General features: G+C 39.7%; 2 protein-coding genes across 8 annotated transcripts in view; one reads left to right on the top strand and one right to left on the bottom strand.

The window, feature by feature from the left end:
* LOC148374475 (uncharacterized) overlaps positions 1 to 17176 on the top strand; it is a 224943-nt gene that overhangs the window by 119090 nt on the left and 88677 nt on the right. The gene's annotated exons all lie outside the window — the stretch shown is intronic.
* eif4g1a (eukaryotic translation initiation factor 4 gamma, 1a) overlaps positions 1 to 17176 on the bottom strand; it is a 32552-nt gene that overhangs the window by 10344 nt on the left and 5032 nt on the right. For 2 of the 6 annotated variants that reach the window (XM_088337012.1, XM_088337029.1), the window contains 18 exons: positions 16764 to 16943; positions 15130 to 15226; positions 12778 to 12888; positions 9480 to 9631; positions 9169 to 9261; positions 8813 to 8888; positions 7859 to 8719; positions 7317 to 7405; positions 7014 to 7188; positions 5709 to 5842; positions 5337 to 5444; positions 4864 to 5268; positions 1818 to 1964; positions 1499 to 1735; positions 1186 to 1290; positions 817 to 1104; positions 214 to 313; positions 41 to 140 (listed from right to left, as the gene is read on the bottom strand). In XM_088337012.1, the coding sequence (XP_088193138.1) occupies positions 41 to 140; positions 214 to 313; positions 817 to 1104; positions 1186 to 1290; positions 1499 to 1735; positions 1818 to 1964; positions 4864 to 5268; positions 5337 to 5444; positions 5709 to 5842; positions 7014 to 7188; positions 7317 to 7405; positions 7859 to 8719; positions 8813 to 8888; positions 9169 to 9261; positions 9480 to 9631; positions 12778 to 12888; positions 15130 to 15226; positions 16764 to 16943 (3458 nt within the window). Of the gene's footprint in view, positions 1 to 40; positions 141 to 213; positions 314 to 816; positions 1105 to 1185; positions 1291 to 1498; positions 1736 to 1817; positions 1965 to 4863; positions 5269 to 5336; positions 5445 to 5708; positions 5843 to 7013; positions 7189 to 7316; positions 7406 to 7858; positions 8720 to 8812; positions 8889 to 9168; positions 9262 to 9479; positions 9632 to 12777; positions 12889 to 15129; positions 15227 to 16763; positions 16944 to 17148; positions 17170 to 17176 lie in introns of all 6 variants that reach the window. The other 4 variants (XM_088337004.1, XM_088337021.1, XM_088337031.1 and 1 more) reach the window with 4 other exon arrangements.

The raw sequence follows: 17176 nt of genomic DNA, 5'->3' as shown, positions 1-17176 counted from the left end.
GGTGAGTACAAATAAAAAAAGGAATATAGATCTTGCTGACCTCTGAGGAGCTCTCCGATCTGAATCTGAGGACAAGGAACTAGAGTGCTGCAGGGCACCGAAGCGGTTGACTGTGCTAGTAGTGGAGAGGCGACCAGAGTCTGAAGACAAAATACAAAAAAATATATATATATATAATCTTGGAATGTAAATTGTGTTTTAAAAAATTTCTACCTTGGTCTCCGCTTTTGACTCCCATTCCTCCGCTACTGCCTTTACCCCAGCTTTTGCCTGATGGGGCCAACCGCTGACTGTTAAGATCCAGATTGTCGGGCTGCATGAACACGACACCAAGTTAATGAAAATGATGCTTGTACTTACTTTGCCAGAATATGAAATTTAGAAGTCACCACTGGAAGGGTGAAAAACCCGACTTTCAAGTCCACAGCACTCAATTCATTGCAGTAATGGGAGTACACCACAGTCCCAGTACATAACTTCTCCAAGAAAAGGCAGGGTAAAAAAACAACTAATATTACCAAAATGTATGTATTTGATATTAACTGCCTTTAAATTGACAATTCAACAGATTTTCCAGGGTTTTCTTCCCATGTGTTTTGAAACATATATAAATCTGTTAAGTATGAAGAATATCAGGATTATTATTGAACTGAAGATAAAGGTTATATTTAAAAAGCCATTAGTTAATTTCAAAGACCATCAACTATAATGGAGTTGTGCACATACCAAAATGGATGAAGTGATAAGCTCATGTAAAGACAGACAGCACAAAATGTTAACACTATACGAATCTAGCCAGAAAATTCCAGTTTTTACCTTTGTGATCTTGAGGCGTGCAGTATCATAGGGCCTCTTAGTGATGGGAACAGTATTCCAGCCCTCATCCTGCGGTTGGCTGCCCCGACCACCTCCCTGCGTGTGAGAGCCTCGGCCGCCCATGCCTCCACCCATCCTTCCGCCCCCTCCTCCTCCTCCCATGTCCTTTTTAGACATAAGCTGTTGCTGGACTTTAATTTGCTCCCTGTGCTCCTCCATTTCTGCATCCTTGTGGATCTGGTCGATGGTTTTAGGACCTTGGTCTCCTCTACGGGGCACCCAGTTACACTGTGGCACAGGTGATAAAAACCGAATGGTAAAGTATAAGTAGACTTTGATCAATGCCCTGTAAAAGGATCTAAAATTTACCTTTCTGAGGTCCAAGACATCTTGAAGCATGAAACGGATACGGGATGATGTTTTCTTTTCTTTGATGATCTTTTCCATTTGATGAAAATACTGATCCATGCGTGGCTGAGTTGGAGGGGGGACAATTCACAGTATATTATAATATAAATGCTCTGTGGGAAAAATAATAGACTGACGCTTCATACTTGGCCCATTCATTGTTAAAAAAACAGAACAAAAGTCTTGCAATCATTTTAATGTCACAACTAAGTTTAGTCTTTTAATATAACAACTTTCTTAGTTAACAGACACTTCAATGATAAGTGCTTCTAACCTTGGCCTTTTCGAAGTCCAAGTCTTTGCCAATGGTGGACAGGAGCCTGCAGAGACACTCCAAAGATTCTCCATCATGATTCTTCAGTAGTTTGACCACACAATCGTGCATGATGGCCTCTGTTAGCATCTTAAGCTTGAAAAGTTCACCAATGAACTTGATGTTGCCGAGCGAGCGGCGTCTGGCTTTGTCTCGGGCCTCCTCCAGCTCCAGGCGCATGCGCTCCCGCTCTTCGTCCTGCGGAGAGGAGTCGAACAGTTTTTAATCAAGTTTTTCCAAAATGGGTAAAACAGCGAGTGTTGGTGAGATAATAATTTACGTCTTTGGAAGCCTCCATCTCTTTCTGCTTTTTTTCAAAGATCTCGTCATCATCTTGGTCTTTCTCAAACTCTTTCTGGCAGCGGTTGAGGAGCAGTTTTCGGAAGGACACAATGTGTCCTGGCTTATCCGTGGTGGGGACTTTTAACTGAAAACAATAGAAATGGAAATTAAGAGGACTGAGGATAGATAACATACCTAAATACTAGTAATAGAAACAAGTAGAAAACGTTCCTATTAAAATTTCCCACTGTTTTACTTTTATCTGATGGACTCTTGATTAGGGTTGCAACGAGTAGTCGGCGTTGTCGACAAAAAATTGTTAATAGAAAGAGCCAACATTGAATTCCAACGTCAACTGTTGTCGCCAGACAAGTTTTTTTCCCAGCATTTCTACATGAATTTCATCCCTGCTCTGAGTTGCTAGTGTGCAATGGCTTCTTTCTTGAACGACAACATCACGTGAGCGTACCAAAACCTCTTAAATTTGGGACCATTTTAGACGATGTGGCAGATAAACATGCTACTTGTAAAGTTCCCAAAGCAGACCTTGGTATCATGGTACTAACTCAATGACGCAAGAACATTTGAAGATCACGTCGGACTGTTGAACAAAATGAAGTCTCACTCACTGCAGTTAAAGTAACACCAAACCAATACGGTTTTGATGACAAACATTGTAATTTTATATGCGTATATTTCGCTTAGTTTGAGCATTATGCCAGAGTGTGCTCGACAAATGTATTCAAAATAAAATACATGCAGTCCGAAGAACAAACAGTGGTTGTTAAAATGTTAAAAACACCAAATGCCAATTTGTTAAAACCGTTTAATTATAAACTGTTGAGAATCTCAAAGTTCCCTTAGGGTTCCTAAAGCTTAAGGCAAGTTGAATTCAAGACTTAAATCTGATTCCAAAAGGCATCAAGAAAGTCTTAAGATCAAGCCGGGGAAAAAAAAAAAAAAAAAAAAAAAAAAAAAAACCACCCAAATATTTCTTGCGCACAATACATGGTGCCTGGTACACATTGCCCAACACACCTTTTAGCAACGGCGAAAGAGACAATTGATAAACATTACTATTTAATGTGTTCACATTTATAAGACTTTCCAAAATTGAATTTGAAACATTTTACTCCAAATTATGGCCTTATTTGAAGATTATTTCAATTGCTTTTAAGACTTTTCAAAGCTCCGCGGGAACCCTGTCTTTTCCAGACAGACTTTGCTGTTGACCACTGAAAGTAGTTCACAAAATCCACATATTTGTTTTATGTTCTGTTATACTGCTGCTAAAGCGTCTCTTATTGATTTACAGGGATAAAAAATGTTTACTTGACTTTAAGTTATAATTTATTTGCCTGCCCCTCTATAAAATATGTTGGTCTGGAGAGGGATTGGCCCCACCAGGCTGTACTTGCCCAAGGCATACCACAGGAAATGGTTTCCCTATAACCCTATTGTGTTTAAGGGCGCCAACCAACCAATCCACCATAAAATGGACAAGAGGTTTATTTACAAACTCATGACTCTACTGACCGAGCATTAAAAAGGTGGAGGGAAAGGCCTGCGCTATTTAAGTCCAAACAGCAACTCAAACCCCCAAAAATATGAAAAAGGATTTATTCGACCGTGTCTAAGAAATGCAAGTACTTGCAAAAGCAACAGTAGCCTAGATGGTAAGGCGCCCGCTTTGAGACTGGGAGGTCAGTGGTTCGCGCCCCGGCCGAGTCATTCCTAAGACTTAAAAAGTGGTCGGCGGGGCCCTCTGTTGGCTGCGGCTGCATCGGCTCGCTACAACGGGTCAGGTGCAATCGACATTTCGTTCTGTGTACATTGTTACACAGAATGACAATACAAGGAAATTATTATTATTATTATTATTATTAACATGAACGAGCTGACTAAAGCTGCAATCCTGACTAAGCCAGGAGATGGCGCCAGAGGATAACAAAGTTTCAAATCCAGTGCTGCTCTTGTAGGCCAATAGTTGGATTATGATCATTATGCTAACCCGTGGAAACAGTCGTCCAGTTTGTATGAAATGTTCATTCGGTATATTATTGTGATATTTAAAGGCTTTACAGACTATTATGATATACAGTTGAATTGAATGCTCATTAAAAGGGTAAATATTGAATGATGCAAGTAGGTGTTTCTTCATGTTCAGCCTAAGGCTAACAATTGGGGCAGTTTTGCTCTCACGCCAAGCTGAAATATCAGACCCAGCTTAAATTTAAAAGGCCAATGCGAATTTCAATTTTAGTCCACTTATTTATGCAAAGGATCAACAATATTACTTGGCACCAAAACCTTGAAATGGTTAGTTCCTTGGCGCCCGAGCTGTAAAGAGTGAGACACAGGGAATGTCTGTGTTAAAGAAGACCTAAGTTTCATGTAACGTCGTGCATGAATAAAACTGGCATGAACAGACCATAATGGAAAAAGGTGTCAATCAAAAGGGGAGAGCTAACTACCATATTGGAAATCATTTTACGAGTCTGTTTATTTGAAAACGAAAATAATGTGACGAAACGATTGGATTACAAGCAACGTCCAATATAGCAAAAATGTTTTAGGCGGATTCCTATTAATCTGTCGGCATTATAGTGTGTTTTGGAGTAAATATTTTACAGTGTTGGATTCTATAAATTGTCCTTGCTGTAACAAAGTCATTTCCGCAGACATTAAAAGAAGCTGAAGATGGCCTATGGGACGCACTGGTGACTTACGCCGGCTTTATAGTTTTCAGCTATCTTGTTTTTGGGACTGATTGTGATGTTTCTCTGATGAGTATATTTTGAAATGGGGATCATAGTCAAGTGCGGCCTACTTACGTACAAAATGGTCGTTCCTTTAAAAATGTACTCGGAGCGGCTTATAATCAGGTGCGCCTTATAGTCCGAATTTTACGGTTGTCAAGTTAGTTGCTTAAAAAAAAACTAGGAGGCAACTTTGCAAATGATAACAAGCAGCAAAGTTTGAAGGCTTTAGTCATTCTCTGTGGAGCAACAGAAAGCAAGAATCACAGAACACAACTGTCTTACCCCTGAAAGGCAGCGGCACATGTTGGCATAAGCCACAGAGAAGCTGGGCTCCAAGATGGCTTTTTCAAAGATTAGATCAATGGCCCCCTTCAGCCTCTCCTCAGAGTCTATGGTCAGCTCCTTCACTTGATTCATCAGGTCCTGGAACTTCTGTGGAGTCAGTTTGTTGAGAATACTTCGCAGTCGCTTCAAGATATCTTGCGTTTTGGCTTGCTCAGGTGTCAATTCTTCTTCAGTTGCCGCCGTCCCCTCGTCCTCTCCGCGGCCACGGGCGACCTTCTTTGTTGAGGGCTTCCATGCTTTCTCTGCCTTGTTTAGCTGCACGTCGTCATTGAGTGACATGCTGGTGATGATTTTGCGTGGCTCTTTCCGTTGACCCTGCTGGGAACGCCGAGGTCCGGGTGGCTGAAGATGTAAAAAAAAATTATTAGCTCGCCAGTTGACACATTTGAACTTAAACATTAAAAACTCACTGGTCCACGGGGTCCACCAACTGATCTGCTTCCCAGATTGCCCAAATACGAGGGGGTAAAATCAGGTCCAACATTCATCATTCGAACTGGTTCCACAGGCTTGTTCACCTAGGTAGTATACATATTTATTTTCAATTTTTTTTGCAAGTGGTGAGGTTACAACATTCCAACTACACCATATAAATTAGAACATATGACACAAACCAAGTGTTTAGGTGCTTGTGTTTTGATAATACTTGGACATTTTAGACTGCTCACAGCCTCACAAATTTAAATAAGATGTTATCTGAAATGTGGGTCAAAGGGTAATTCGGATGAATTTGCCATTTAAAGTCATGCTGAATAGACCTGCACTAACTTGAATGCACCCACCTTGTCAAGAACCACATCATTGATGACAGGCAGGCCTTCAGGTTTGATAATGCTAGCACTGATGAATTGGAAGCCCAGCAAGAACTTTCGGTCATATCGTTTTTTCTCTTCTGGGTTTATTGGCTTCCATTGTTCTGGGTGATAAAGGAAGACACATTTGACAGAACATGAGAGATATTATTGCAAAATTTGCATTCCATTTCTTGTCACCACAAAGACATGAGTGTAAAAAAACTCGAGGAAGTTAAAAACAAGCAAAAAGCACAAAAGCAAGGCAAACTGTGCAAAAAAATTGTTCTGAATAGGACCTTGAATGGGGTCGATACAATCTTTAGTGTGCTGAATTTAGAACAGGTCTGGTACACGCAAAAAGTCTGCGAACACGGATCAATGTTATGTGTAACAAAATAAAGAAGTTTATAATTCTTAAAAAAATGTTTTTAAGAACAGCCACATGAGCATATGTATCTATATGTTCTAAATGTTAAATAAGTGTAAACAAAATCATGTGTCTTTTCTTAAACAGAAAAGTTCCTTGTGTCCATTTATTTTGTTAACATTGTCAGACACAGCAAGACTTCATGCACAAAAGGCTTTAACATGTTTCTGAGTGTAAATTTAAATTTGTGGATTATATATTTTTGGGGGATTGTAGATCTACTTCAGATTATGTGCAATGATCTGCACTTTGAATACCTCATTTGGTTAATTTTCTCATATATAGGAAATACCGTGTAGTAGTTTGTCACCATGTGTCTTTGTTCTGATATTAAAAAATGATTAAAGAAGCATATGGTTCTGTCAACTTTTACTCAGGGACAGAAAATTAACATTAAAATGTGAAAGAAACAAGATGTGCTATTGTGATAATTCTTTATATTGATGAACAATAAATGTTTTATGGTGACCATTTGTGTCATATCACCCAGGCCTAATTATATAAACAACTATTCCTAACTTGACTTTGATCTAATCAAAAATAATTTAATAGTTCTGCATGTCGCCAATTTTGCTGGCATAGTGACATGTCAAAGATAAACTGCACACTCTTTGTCGTCAATGAATATTGTCTGATCAATTCAAATTCTGCTCTTTGGCAGTGATACGGTCGCAGCCCATTACCAGAATGCAGGCCAAAAAATAATTTGGATATTACGCTTGTTGAGCAAAGCAAATGAGGAAATTTCACAAATTAACACAGGTGATCTGTTTGCGTTTCAAAAATTAAACCCAGTCACAACTAGCGGGCTGCCAGAAGGTGACGAGGTGTCAGGATGTTCCTTACTGTTTGTACTGGTAACATACCCTCTTTGTACTGGTATTTCTTGTCACTGGAGTCAACTTTGGATTTTGGTTCTGCATTCTGCTTGTCTTCCTTCTCCTCCCATGTCTCGTCGACTACCTCTGCAGGAGGTTCAGCTGGGGCAACAGGATCAGCCTGAGTGGAGGAGGGCTCCGAGACAGGCTTGGCAACCTCCCCCTTGGGTTACAAAGAAAGGACCAGACAAGAGCACAGAATAATTATTCCAGAAAATGCAGTGTTTTGAAACAAAGAACAAACATTGATCATGTTTGACTTGACTTGTTTTACGTCCTGCTGATACAAACCTCTGTGAAGGCATCCAGGAGGTCTCCAATGGCCTCCTTCTTGTTGATTTCCTTCATGTTCCTCTTCTTCTTTGGCACAGATATAGCAGCTTCAAGAGGACAACATGATGTTACAAGGTCTTTAACTGTGCATGCAATGTGTAGTATTGAACAGTGAGAAAGCAATGGGGGGAACATTCATTTGCAGCTAAATTTAATAGATTCAGGAAATTAGTAGTGGTCAAGGCTTTAAAGCATATTTTAATAGAATAATCTATAAATACAGAAGATAAAAAATACCTTGTTACTTAAAGAACAATTGACAGGTTACTTTTTGTTATAATAATCCCCCCCAATTTATTTATACTGCTTTGCACCACACCATTTATCTCTATAGCAATGGCCCCTGTATGTAAATTATGATATATGGGGAGGGGTTACATGAAGAAATACTGAATAATTTTTGGGGTTAAAACATAATGTCATGTTCTTTGCATGGTCTCTATGTTGCGGGTGGGTAAGTCTGGAGTACATCTCCACCATGACCTATGCTTTAAGATTACCTTGCATAGGAGACTCCCCCGATGGACAGCTTACAGCAGTCGAAGGAACTTCCTTGGTTTTTGCCACCACTTCCTCTTTTTTCTCATCCACCGCCACCTCATTCTGCACAACCTCTACCACCTCCTTGACTACCACTGCAGTTTTAGCCAGAGGTGTGGATTCCTGAGATTTAGAGGCATCTTGCTGGTTGCAGGGTGTCATGTCTTCTTCAACAAGTTGCTCCATGTCTTGGGGAAGGCCGTTGGAAAGAGGAGGCGCTGCTGGTTCTGATGATGTAATCTTGGTATTGTGTTTGGGTTCAGGCTCAGCTTCTGGAGCAGCATACTGGGTCATTAAAACAACAGGATCCTGCACCAAGATTGGAGGCTGAGGCGCATCTATTTCCATCTTTCTAGAAATTTCCTCTGTTCCTGTACCAACGGGGATTACCAATTCTGTATGTACTTCAGCAATCTCTACTTGTACAACCAAGGCAGGCTCTTCTTTTTCTTCCGCGACCTGCACTTCCTCGACTTCCTGCTTTTCTGTCGTTCTTTCTCGTAGAGCCGGTGGATGATGTGGTTCCTCTTTTGGTGCCGTCAAAGAAGTTGGGCATACAGGAGTGTCTACCATATCACTAACATTAGTGTCAACTTCCACCATGGAGGAAGCGTTTGTAACAGGTTGGAGAGCGGGTATTGCCTGGTCCTCCCCCAGTTGGGCTGGCATCTCACAAACCAGTTCAGAGCTTACTGGTTCCAATTCCACAGTTGGAATGTTTTGAGAGTCACCTTCAGGTGTGGCCTCAATGGTGGGCTCAGGACTTACAGAGGAAGGAAGTGGTAAGATCTCAACACTGGCAACATGCTCCATGTTATCATCTAGTTGGGGGAAATGTGGGAGGTAGTTGAAAATAAAGATGAGTGCAGAAGTGAAAACCATTTTACACTAAAATCCAGAAAAAAGGCAAGCACCTCGTCGCGTAACAGCAACAACAGGCAGAATGACTTCACCGTTAGTCTGTGCAGGTCCGACTTCAATGATGTTGGCCTGCAATAATAAATAGAAGGACAAGAAGGAAAGATGAACACTCGTCAAGTTACCCAGTAAAAGCTAAAAAGAAATTTAAGTGGTTCAACCCTTGTGTTAGGATCTCTAGTGACCAGTTAAAAGGTTATCAAATGTAATAACCGATGTGTTTCAGGTGCCATAAAATAAAATTACAATTGGAGTATATAGTGATGGATGCATGACCAAAATTGTTGGGTTTTTTTTTTTTGGGTGCTCGCAGTTGTCATATTTCAGACCCTAAGGCCTGTTTAATTCTTACTTGTGGTGGAGTCGGTGTTGTAGAGGATCTTCCCCCTGACATGATCTCCTCCGTGATATCTAGTCCACCCCGGCCAGGGTCACGTATTGTGATCTAGTGTTGGAGAAAGAAAGTGTTAAATAGGCTTCTATATCCCTGCACAACGGTGAGTAAATACATTGCCTCTAGAACACAATAAGAACTGACCACTAAAGTTGTTATTTTAAGTCAAAGGAGAAAGTTCCACATTCAACAGACAATACACGTTTGCTCTCCATTCAGTTAGTGACCTCAGACAAGAGGTCCGCTGCCCTTTTGTTGGGACACACTACCGGTTTACGTTCTCTCTTTGGTGGGACCTGTGTCGGTGCCGGTGGTTGCTGAACAGGGGGGGCTGGTTGCTGTTGCTGGGCAGGGTTGATAATAACCTGTGCAGGCTGGACAGACGGCGTGTATGGCGGCTGAGCTGGGTAGTATGCTGCTGCTGAAAATTTAAATTTGACAAGAAGAAATAAGTTAAACAATGAGCAATAATTCTGGATGATTTTTTAGAATTTTTCACCCAAAATTTAAGTTTAGTTGTAGATTTCTCACTAAAATGCGAGATTTCAAAATCTTGCTTACAGATAAAAAGTAGTTGGGTGCAACAAATGTGACACATACACTTAACATAAGTTGAGATTCTGAATTAAAAGTCTGATTGCTATTACTTTGTCAAGCATTATTATTCATTGGTGAGGATTGCGTTTGGAACATTCTACCGTCCAACTTCTGCTCAGAAAATATGTACAATAAGTATAATTGGTGATCATTAAACCAAAAATGACATTACTAATTAAGTCAGATATAAGCATTAAACCATGCCTGCAAAAACTCAAGATACAGAATGTGTGGGAAAATCATATGGTCTGCATTTATACAGCGCTTTTCAATTCAATAAAGACCTCCCAATCCTATGGCATCCGTCCCTGAATTTGCTATTATAATGCCAACATATGGTCGGTTGGTTTGGATCCCTTGACATCAAGGGTTATAGGGGCACAATTCTGTGGTGGGCATTGGGTAAGTACACCGTGGTGGCACCAAACCCTTTTCAGGCCAACATGTTTCCACCCTGTCTCAAACCGGGGACCTTTTGTGTTTTAGGCGAATGCGCTAACCACATCAAAAAATGTTACGTGTAGCTGAACAGCAAAAAATAAACCAGTGCTTTAACCACAAATGGACTAATTGATGTCAGGGTTCAGAATTGGTATTCAAGACACATAAGATCAAGCATTCCTCACTTTCGAAAAGGATGTTTGAATAGGAGCGGCCACTAAGAGTCAAGAAGAGTCTGAAAGAATTAACCAATTTAAGAATTGGACAAAAACTTCTCAATGAGAACTAAGCACCCGTTTTATATTTTGCCATTCTCTGCTGTTTACAAAAAACATCAGAATTTCAAAATTCAAGAGATTTCATCCGAATGTTTTGTCTAGGTTGAAATGTGCAAGCCACATAGTACCTTAGGTTGATCATTGAATTACCCTCAAATGATAATACAGTAATCCCTTGCTTTATCACGATTTACTTTTTGCAATTTTAAAACTTTACAGATTTTCATCCCGCCTTGTATTTTGCATTCTGATTGGCTCAAAGGTTGCCCCACCTCCTTCCTGCTTGTGTATCAATAAGGTTGCAGTCCTAGTTGTACATGTACATAAAACAGCTTGACGTTGACGAACATACAGTACATAACGTAGGTGCATAACTTTTTCAATTTCCAGTTGCTCCAAAAGTACCCGCGGCTGGCTCAAAAGGCAGAGGAAAATGCTTTTTATCTAGAGCAGGGGTTAGGAACCTTTTAGACCCAAAAAGCCATAAAAGCAAAAATATTTTGATATTTTTTGAGAAGGAGCATCACCATATATTTATTGATAAAATTCAATAAAACCGCCAAAACCCCTCTACAGACTAAAGCTAATTCGTCTGCATTTATTTTTCATTGTGTGACATTTGATGATTTGATAAAATCTATGAATAACAATGCCAGAGCCTGTGTCCCACGTCAGTTTTGATACAACAATTAAAATTAGTCTCCCTCCCGCAGTTACTTTAATATTGAGACTCATTTTGACCGCCTTTTCCCCCCCCTGAATAATAGTTTCAAAACAATGTGCGAGCAAAGTTCTTTTGTAAAAATGTCCCAAAAATATGCTAAAGAGGATACCAATGCATTTGGTGCAGACAGCAATATAACTCCACCTATTCCTACTGCTCGCCCAATCAAATTGCTCTTGGTGCTTGGTGAGTTTTCGGGTGTTAAATGTTCAACTAAGCTGTAGTTGAGAATGTGCCCTAAACTGGACCAAACATTCCATGTATTCACTGTTGACACGGCTTAGCATGTAAGAAGTATTTAAGTATATATAAAGTATATAATTACGCACGTTACATTTGGTCTCTGAGCCAAATGTACTCATGAAAAGAGCCACATTTGGTTCGCGAGCCATAAGTCCCCGACCCCTGCTCTAGAAAGACCACATTTCTGGAATACCGCAAGACGGTCCCACATTTTACTGACTTTCAATATGTTCCGCAAATTGACCCGCTGTCCCGCATTCTGATCAACAGGTGCCAATTTTCAAACGTACGTCTAAAAGATTTTTGCTTAAGAAAGCAGGCTATCCTGGAGCAGGTCGCAGCGGGCTGCATATGTGTGTGCGTGTGTATGAATGGGTTTGACTGTGCGCACGACTGTGATGGGCTTGTGTATGCTGTCGTTTAAACAGAAGGGTGGGCGCACATGCAGCAAAGTCACAAGTTATTTCAAGAGAAGCCCAACAAATTCAGCTTACAAAACAAGGCAACAGCTAGCCTTTGAGCAGCTCATTACAGTGAAAAGAAATTGATCAATTCATCAAAATGGCAAACTCTGAGGGATGTCTGAAGAGTGCTAAAAAACAGCAAATTCATTTATAACTAGGTTTGTGAAACTCATTAATTGAAAAGTCTTGTCTGTTAAAACCAAAGTGACCATGATGTCTAACACCAAAAATGTGACATTCACAAAAATGTCAGTTTGTGCTGTGTTTTTATGAATGTTCCAACTGCAATTATGTGTGTGGTGTTTTTATCTTTACTTTGCAAAGTCCACATGATGGCAATAAATATTTGAAGTAAAAAAGTGGATTCACAGTAGTTCAGCAAGGTTTATGTTTTAAATTGTAAAATTATAGAACAGAAGTATATAGTATATTTAAAAAATAAATAGTACAGTACTTATATCTGCTAAACAAATGTGTGAGCTTGTATATTGGGTTTGTTCTTTGGTTTCAATGTAGTTACTAAATAATTAACGATTTCTACTTTGTGGGTTTTGACTATCGCGGGATTTTTTGGGAACCCCGTGCGAAAAACAAGGGATTACTGTATATGTGCAAGGTGTATCATACTTTTGGTTAATTGTGGAAATACACCCAAATGGCAAAATCCACATTATGAAGAGCTTATCTGAATAAGATTGCTTATTGGGAACAGTTGGCAGAGTCCATGCAGGCCCATTAAAAAGTGAAAGACAATGACAAGAGTCGAGAGACAACAGGCGCCACTGAAGCCAGACGGCCAACACGCACGCACACTACTCACCAGGGTAGCGCTGGGAGGTGAGAGGAGCACCGTGGAGAGAGAGACGACCGTTTTCCCGGCCGCCGCCTCTCCCCCCGCCACCCCGCCTCTCCCTCGCAGCAAGAGAGGGCTCTGTACCAACGCGGCAAGAGGAGGAAGGAGTGAGGGATGGGAGAGGGAAGGAGGAGGAAATGAGGGGGGGAAGGAAGAAAGAGGACAGGAAAAGACAGATGCAGAATGAGTTATTGAGAGGATTCAGAGGAAGACAGGTTTTAAAATGGTCCCATGAAATGAGTTGTTTATAGGAGACACTATAACCTGATTCTAATTTCTGGTGTTAACTTTTTTAATACGACTTTACACTCTTGTTTTCAATACAATCCATGCTTTGTTTGACCTCATTTGACCTGGTTTTTCCCATGTGCATATCAGCATCGCAAGTAAAATATTGGTCTGTTTGGTACATATGAATAATTAAGGTTAAAAATATTAAAACAGTGGTCAGCAAACAACAGTCTACAAACTGTTAAACGAGAATACTCATCTTTTCTTGGGAAAAAATAAACCTTACATTTTCCCCATTTTGAAATGTATGACATTCGAAAACACTTTTCCCCGAGTTTCATAATCCCCAAAAGTAGGGAAAGTAAAAACACAGCGATTTAAGTTTAATATTTCAGATCTTAGAACACAAAATTAAAGTTATTTTATTGTGTATTTAAAAAAATATGTGCTAAAATGTATTTCAGTCTGGTATAATTCTTTTTTTATTTGTGTACAAATGCCTTTATTAAAATTAAACCTTAACGCGGTAAAAGAAACCGGGCTGCACCGGGGTGTCGAGACGACCACTTTCCCCAACCCCTATAGACTATGCTCGCTCCCGGACGTCTTAGGGCGCGCGTTGGTTGTTGACTGAATGGGGGCGAACCTGAACCGTCTGGGGTGGGGGAGCGGCACACCACCACGATGGATTACGGACGTCATCCGGGTGGCCCTGTGATGTTGGTCCGTGCCCCACTACCGCCATTATCCCCATCAAACGGGGTTTGGGCGTCAGCTAGGTTGTCCCTGCCACCTGTTCCCTGGTACAGCAAGAACTCACCCGCTCGACCACAATGTATTAAACCTATACTTTCCCATCCCAAAGTTACTCTAATGACAAGAGTAGGTTAGAGACTGACTGTATGTGAAGTTCCAAAGTAATACCACATTTTCATAGAGAAATTTAGACTGACCCGTTGCATTTATTGGTCAGAGATTGATTAAGTCGAAGAAAATTAAAAATTGCTTTAAGACAAAGCGTTCCATACTTTTGTTATTTTACTTATTACACGATTATTATCTCTATCACGCCAATAAGACTGGGAATAATTAAGACATTTGAGAGTTTAAGACTTGTAACCAAAATTTAAGACATTTTAAATGCCTTTAATTGCGGTTATGAAATGAAAGTATTTTTCAAATTTAAGACCTTGGGGGAACCTGTACTAACCATTCCAATTCCTGGAGCTTTATGATTTTGTTCCAATTGAAACAAAGATACATGAATAATCAACAATTGTTCAAAAATACATTTAAATAGGAAATTATGGGGATGAAATATCAATGGTATTTTTTTCCAGACCCAATGATGACCCTGGTAATAAAATTTTAAAACAATTAAGGTTTAATAAATATAAGTAAATCCTGCTGAAAACAATTGTGTGGCAATTTTGATTGAACATTATCTTTCATGAAATCTAAAGATGGCCCTATGATGAAAAGGCTTGTTCAAGTATACATTTCAGATTCAGATTCAGATTCAGATCTACTTTATTGTCATTCTAGTACACGTGTATACAGAACGAAATGTCGATGGATCTGACTCCCACAGTTTCCCTCAGTGTTCCTCAGTGTACAGATATAAATAAAGCTGTATTGTGTTTGAAATGAGCAAGGAAATATATTGGTCAATTTATGCAACTTTTTTTCCCTGTGGTTAATTTTGCTGTTCATACAATTGTAAGAAGTACGAAATGGTGAAAATATGTCCTGTAGCATTAAATTGTCTCGTAAGGACAAACACAAATCTCTGGTCTCAAAACATTTCATGGAACCAGTGAGGTAGCGTGAGCTTAGACTGCAGATAGAAAGAACACAGGCCAAAGCAGAACAAAAAGCCACACTACATGCGCTCACGTTTTGCTCGCGCAGGTACAAGCAACACTCCAACCAGCCGTGCAACCCCCTAATGCCGCCAACTCGTGAACAATGAGGCGAGGCCAACATATCCGCAGACTCAGACTAAACAAGTTCCCAAATATTACAGATGGCTACACATTTTATAGGATTATGGAGCAAATTCTTTTACTGTAGCTTAAAGTCTCTTACCAAAGCCGGAATATTCAGCAGGACTGCTTCCTGCATAGAAGCCTGTACCACTGGTCACAGGATATTGCTGAGAAGTTGGCATGTATGGAGACCGGAACTGTAAAAGAAGACAGGAACGATTAAATTTCCGTTCATTTCAGAGGGCTTATAGCACATTAACGGGCAAACGAATTGGTTGAATGTAACACACACCTAACTGTTTTCTCTGCTTCTTTTGTATGGTAAAAAAATAATACACGCACAAGTGCGCATGATCAAAATTAGAGAACAACTCATAAAAAATTGAGTAATATTGGACCCATACCATCTTCCCTCTTCCACAGATAAATAACATTTTATTCTGTCGATATCAATATACTAAGTTTGTTTCGCAAGATGACTAAAGGCATTTTACAAAAAAAGAGAGGGAAAGCTCTGATCAAAACTTAACACGCCGATCAAAATTAGAGAAGAACAATGACTTAAGCATGGAAAAAAATCTGAAGGATACAAGAGTCAGCAATTTAATAGAAGTGTACTGGCCTATGCTGTGAATGTCTTCAGCAAATCTGCAGCCTGTTAGGGATTAGTTTCTCACACTTGAGTTTTTCCTTGATTCTTTTCATCTGTCAATATTATCAAGTTTTTGACTAAAAACTTTTTGTTGGATTCACTGGACAGCCCTGAATGAAATTACTTAATTTTTGCTGAGTATTAACTCATCAGCGGGCTTCCATGTGGACTTTTAGGGGAGCTATCACATCTTTATAGTTTTCAGCTATCTTGTTTCTTACTGATAAGAGTAAATTTTGAAATTGTATTTTTTGGTATATATTCTATTCATATTTTTATTATTTCCTTGGATAGAATGGATTTTGTCAATACAGCTCGCTGAAATACTGAATGTATGTCCAAATAACCATTCTCAGTATATTCTAACCGTTGTTGTGCCCTATGTTTCAAAACCCCTTTATAAACATAATCCTATTTTGGTCCTCTCTTTATATTAGCCTCACCATATAGGAACAGCTTTTGCTGGAAATAGCTCCTTTAGTAAAATGTGTTATTCTTCTGTTACTAAGTCTTGCATATAAGATTGAATTTAAGGAATTTGTTTCTTGACACGTTCATTATGTTTTTTGCAAAGAATCCTGGAATAAGCAAACTGAACAATTGCCCAGAGAAACACTTGCTAGTGGGGGAGCTGCTGCTAGGCCTCATTTGTTTTTTGTAACATTAAATGAAAACGTTATAAAATAAATTATATTTCTACTGTCCCCTTGTACTTGGTATTTATTTAAAATGTATGAATCTATGAAATGTAAGGATAGAAGAAAAATTGTTAATGTGCGAAATTACATTGATTTTTATTTTTTATTTTACTCAAGATTTTCTTATCATTGTCCTTAAAGTGAGGCGTAAGGGATTCTATGAATTTGAATTTCCTAACAAATCCAAATATACTTTTTGGGCACAGCCGCATTCATTTCCCCATATAAAAAAAGACTATCTTAAGTAATTGAATAATTGTTGTTTCGGAGTTGGGGTGTGATGTCAATTAGGGACCATCAATGAACCAATATCACAAATGTGGCCATCAAAACTACAGTGAGGAAAATTGAACCAATCAATTGGCACAGCTTCTGCAAGCCAACCTGTCCAGGTGGAAGGAAGTAACCCTGAGGGGAGCTGGCAAATGAAAGCTGCTGTTGGGGAATCATCATCATCTGGGAGCTTGGCGGGTAGACATGTGGGGGTCCAACAGGTCGAGGGCCGCTTGGTGTTTGGACCCTTGGCGCACTAGTGGCCATTGCAGAACGGTTTGAATAATAGCCCTGGAAACATTGGACAAATGTTAATGATTAAGACTTGTGAGCCAGTTGCTTTTTGAAAGTCTATTTTCGCAGACAGACATCTGACCTATGGTGATGGCATACATCACACCGAATGCAAATTCTACATGGCACTTTTAGAATGTACAGTACAGGGCTTCACTGTACTGGTGTTTCAGCACTGGCTGCACAAAAGAAATGCCATTACCTGTAGCGCTCTGTATCCACCCTTCAGC

Source organism: Urocampus carinirostris, chromosome 1, assembly GCF_059441175.1.
Source record: "Urocampus carinirostris isolate Australia breed hairy pipefish chromosome 1, RoL_Ucar_1.0, whole genome shotgun sequence".
NCBI classification, from domain to species: Eukaryota; Metazoa; Chordata; class Actinopteri; order Syngnathiformes; family Syngnathidae; genus Urocampus; species Urocampus carinirostris.
This window is presented reverse-complemented; position numbering and strand designations above follow the sequence as displayed.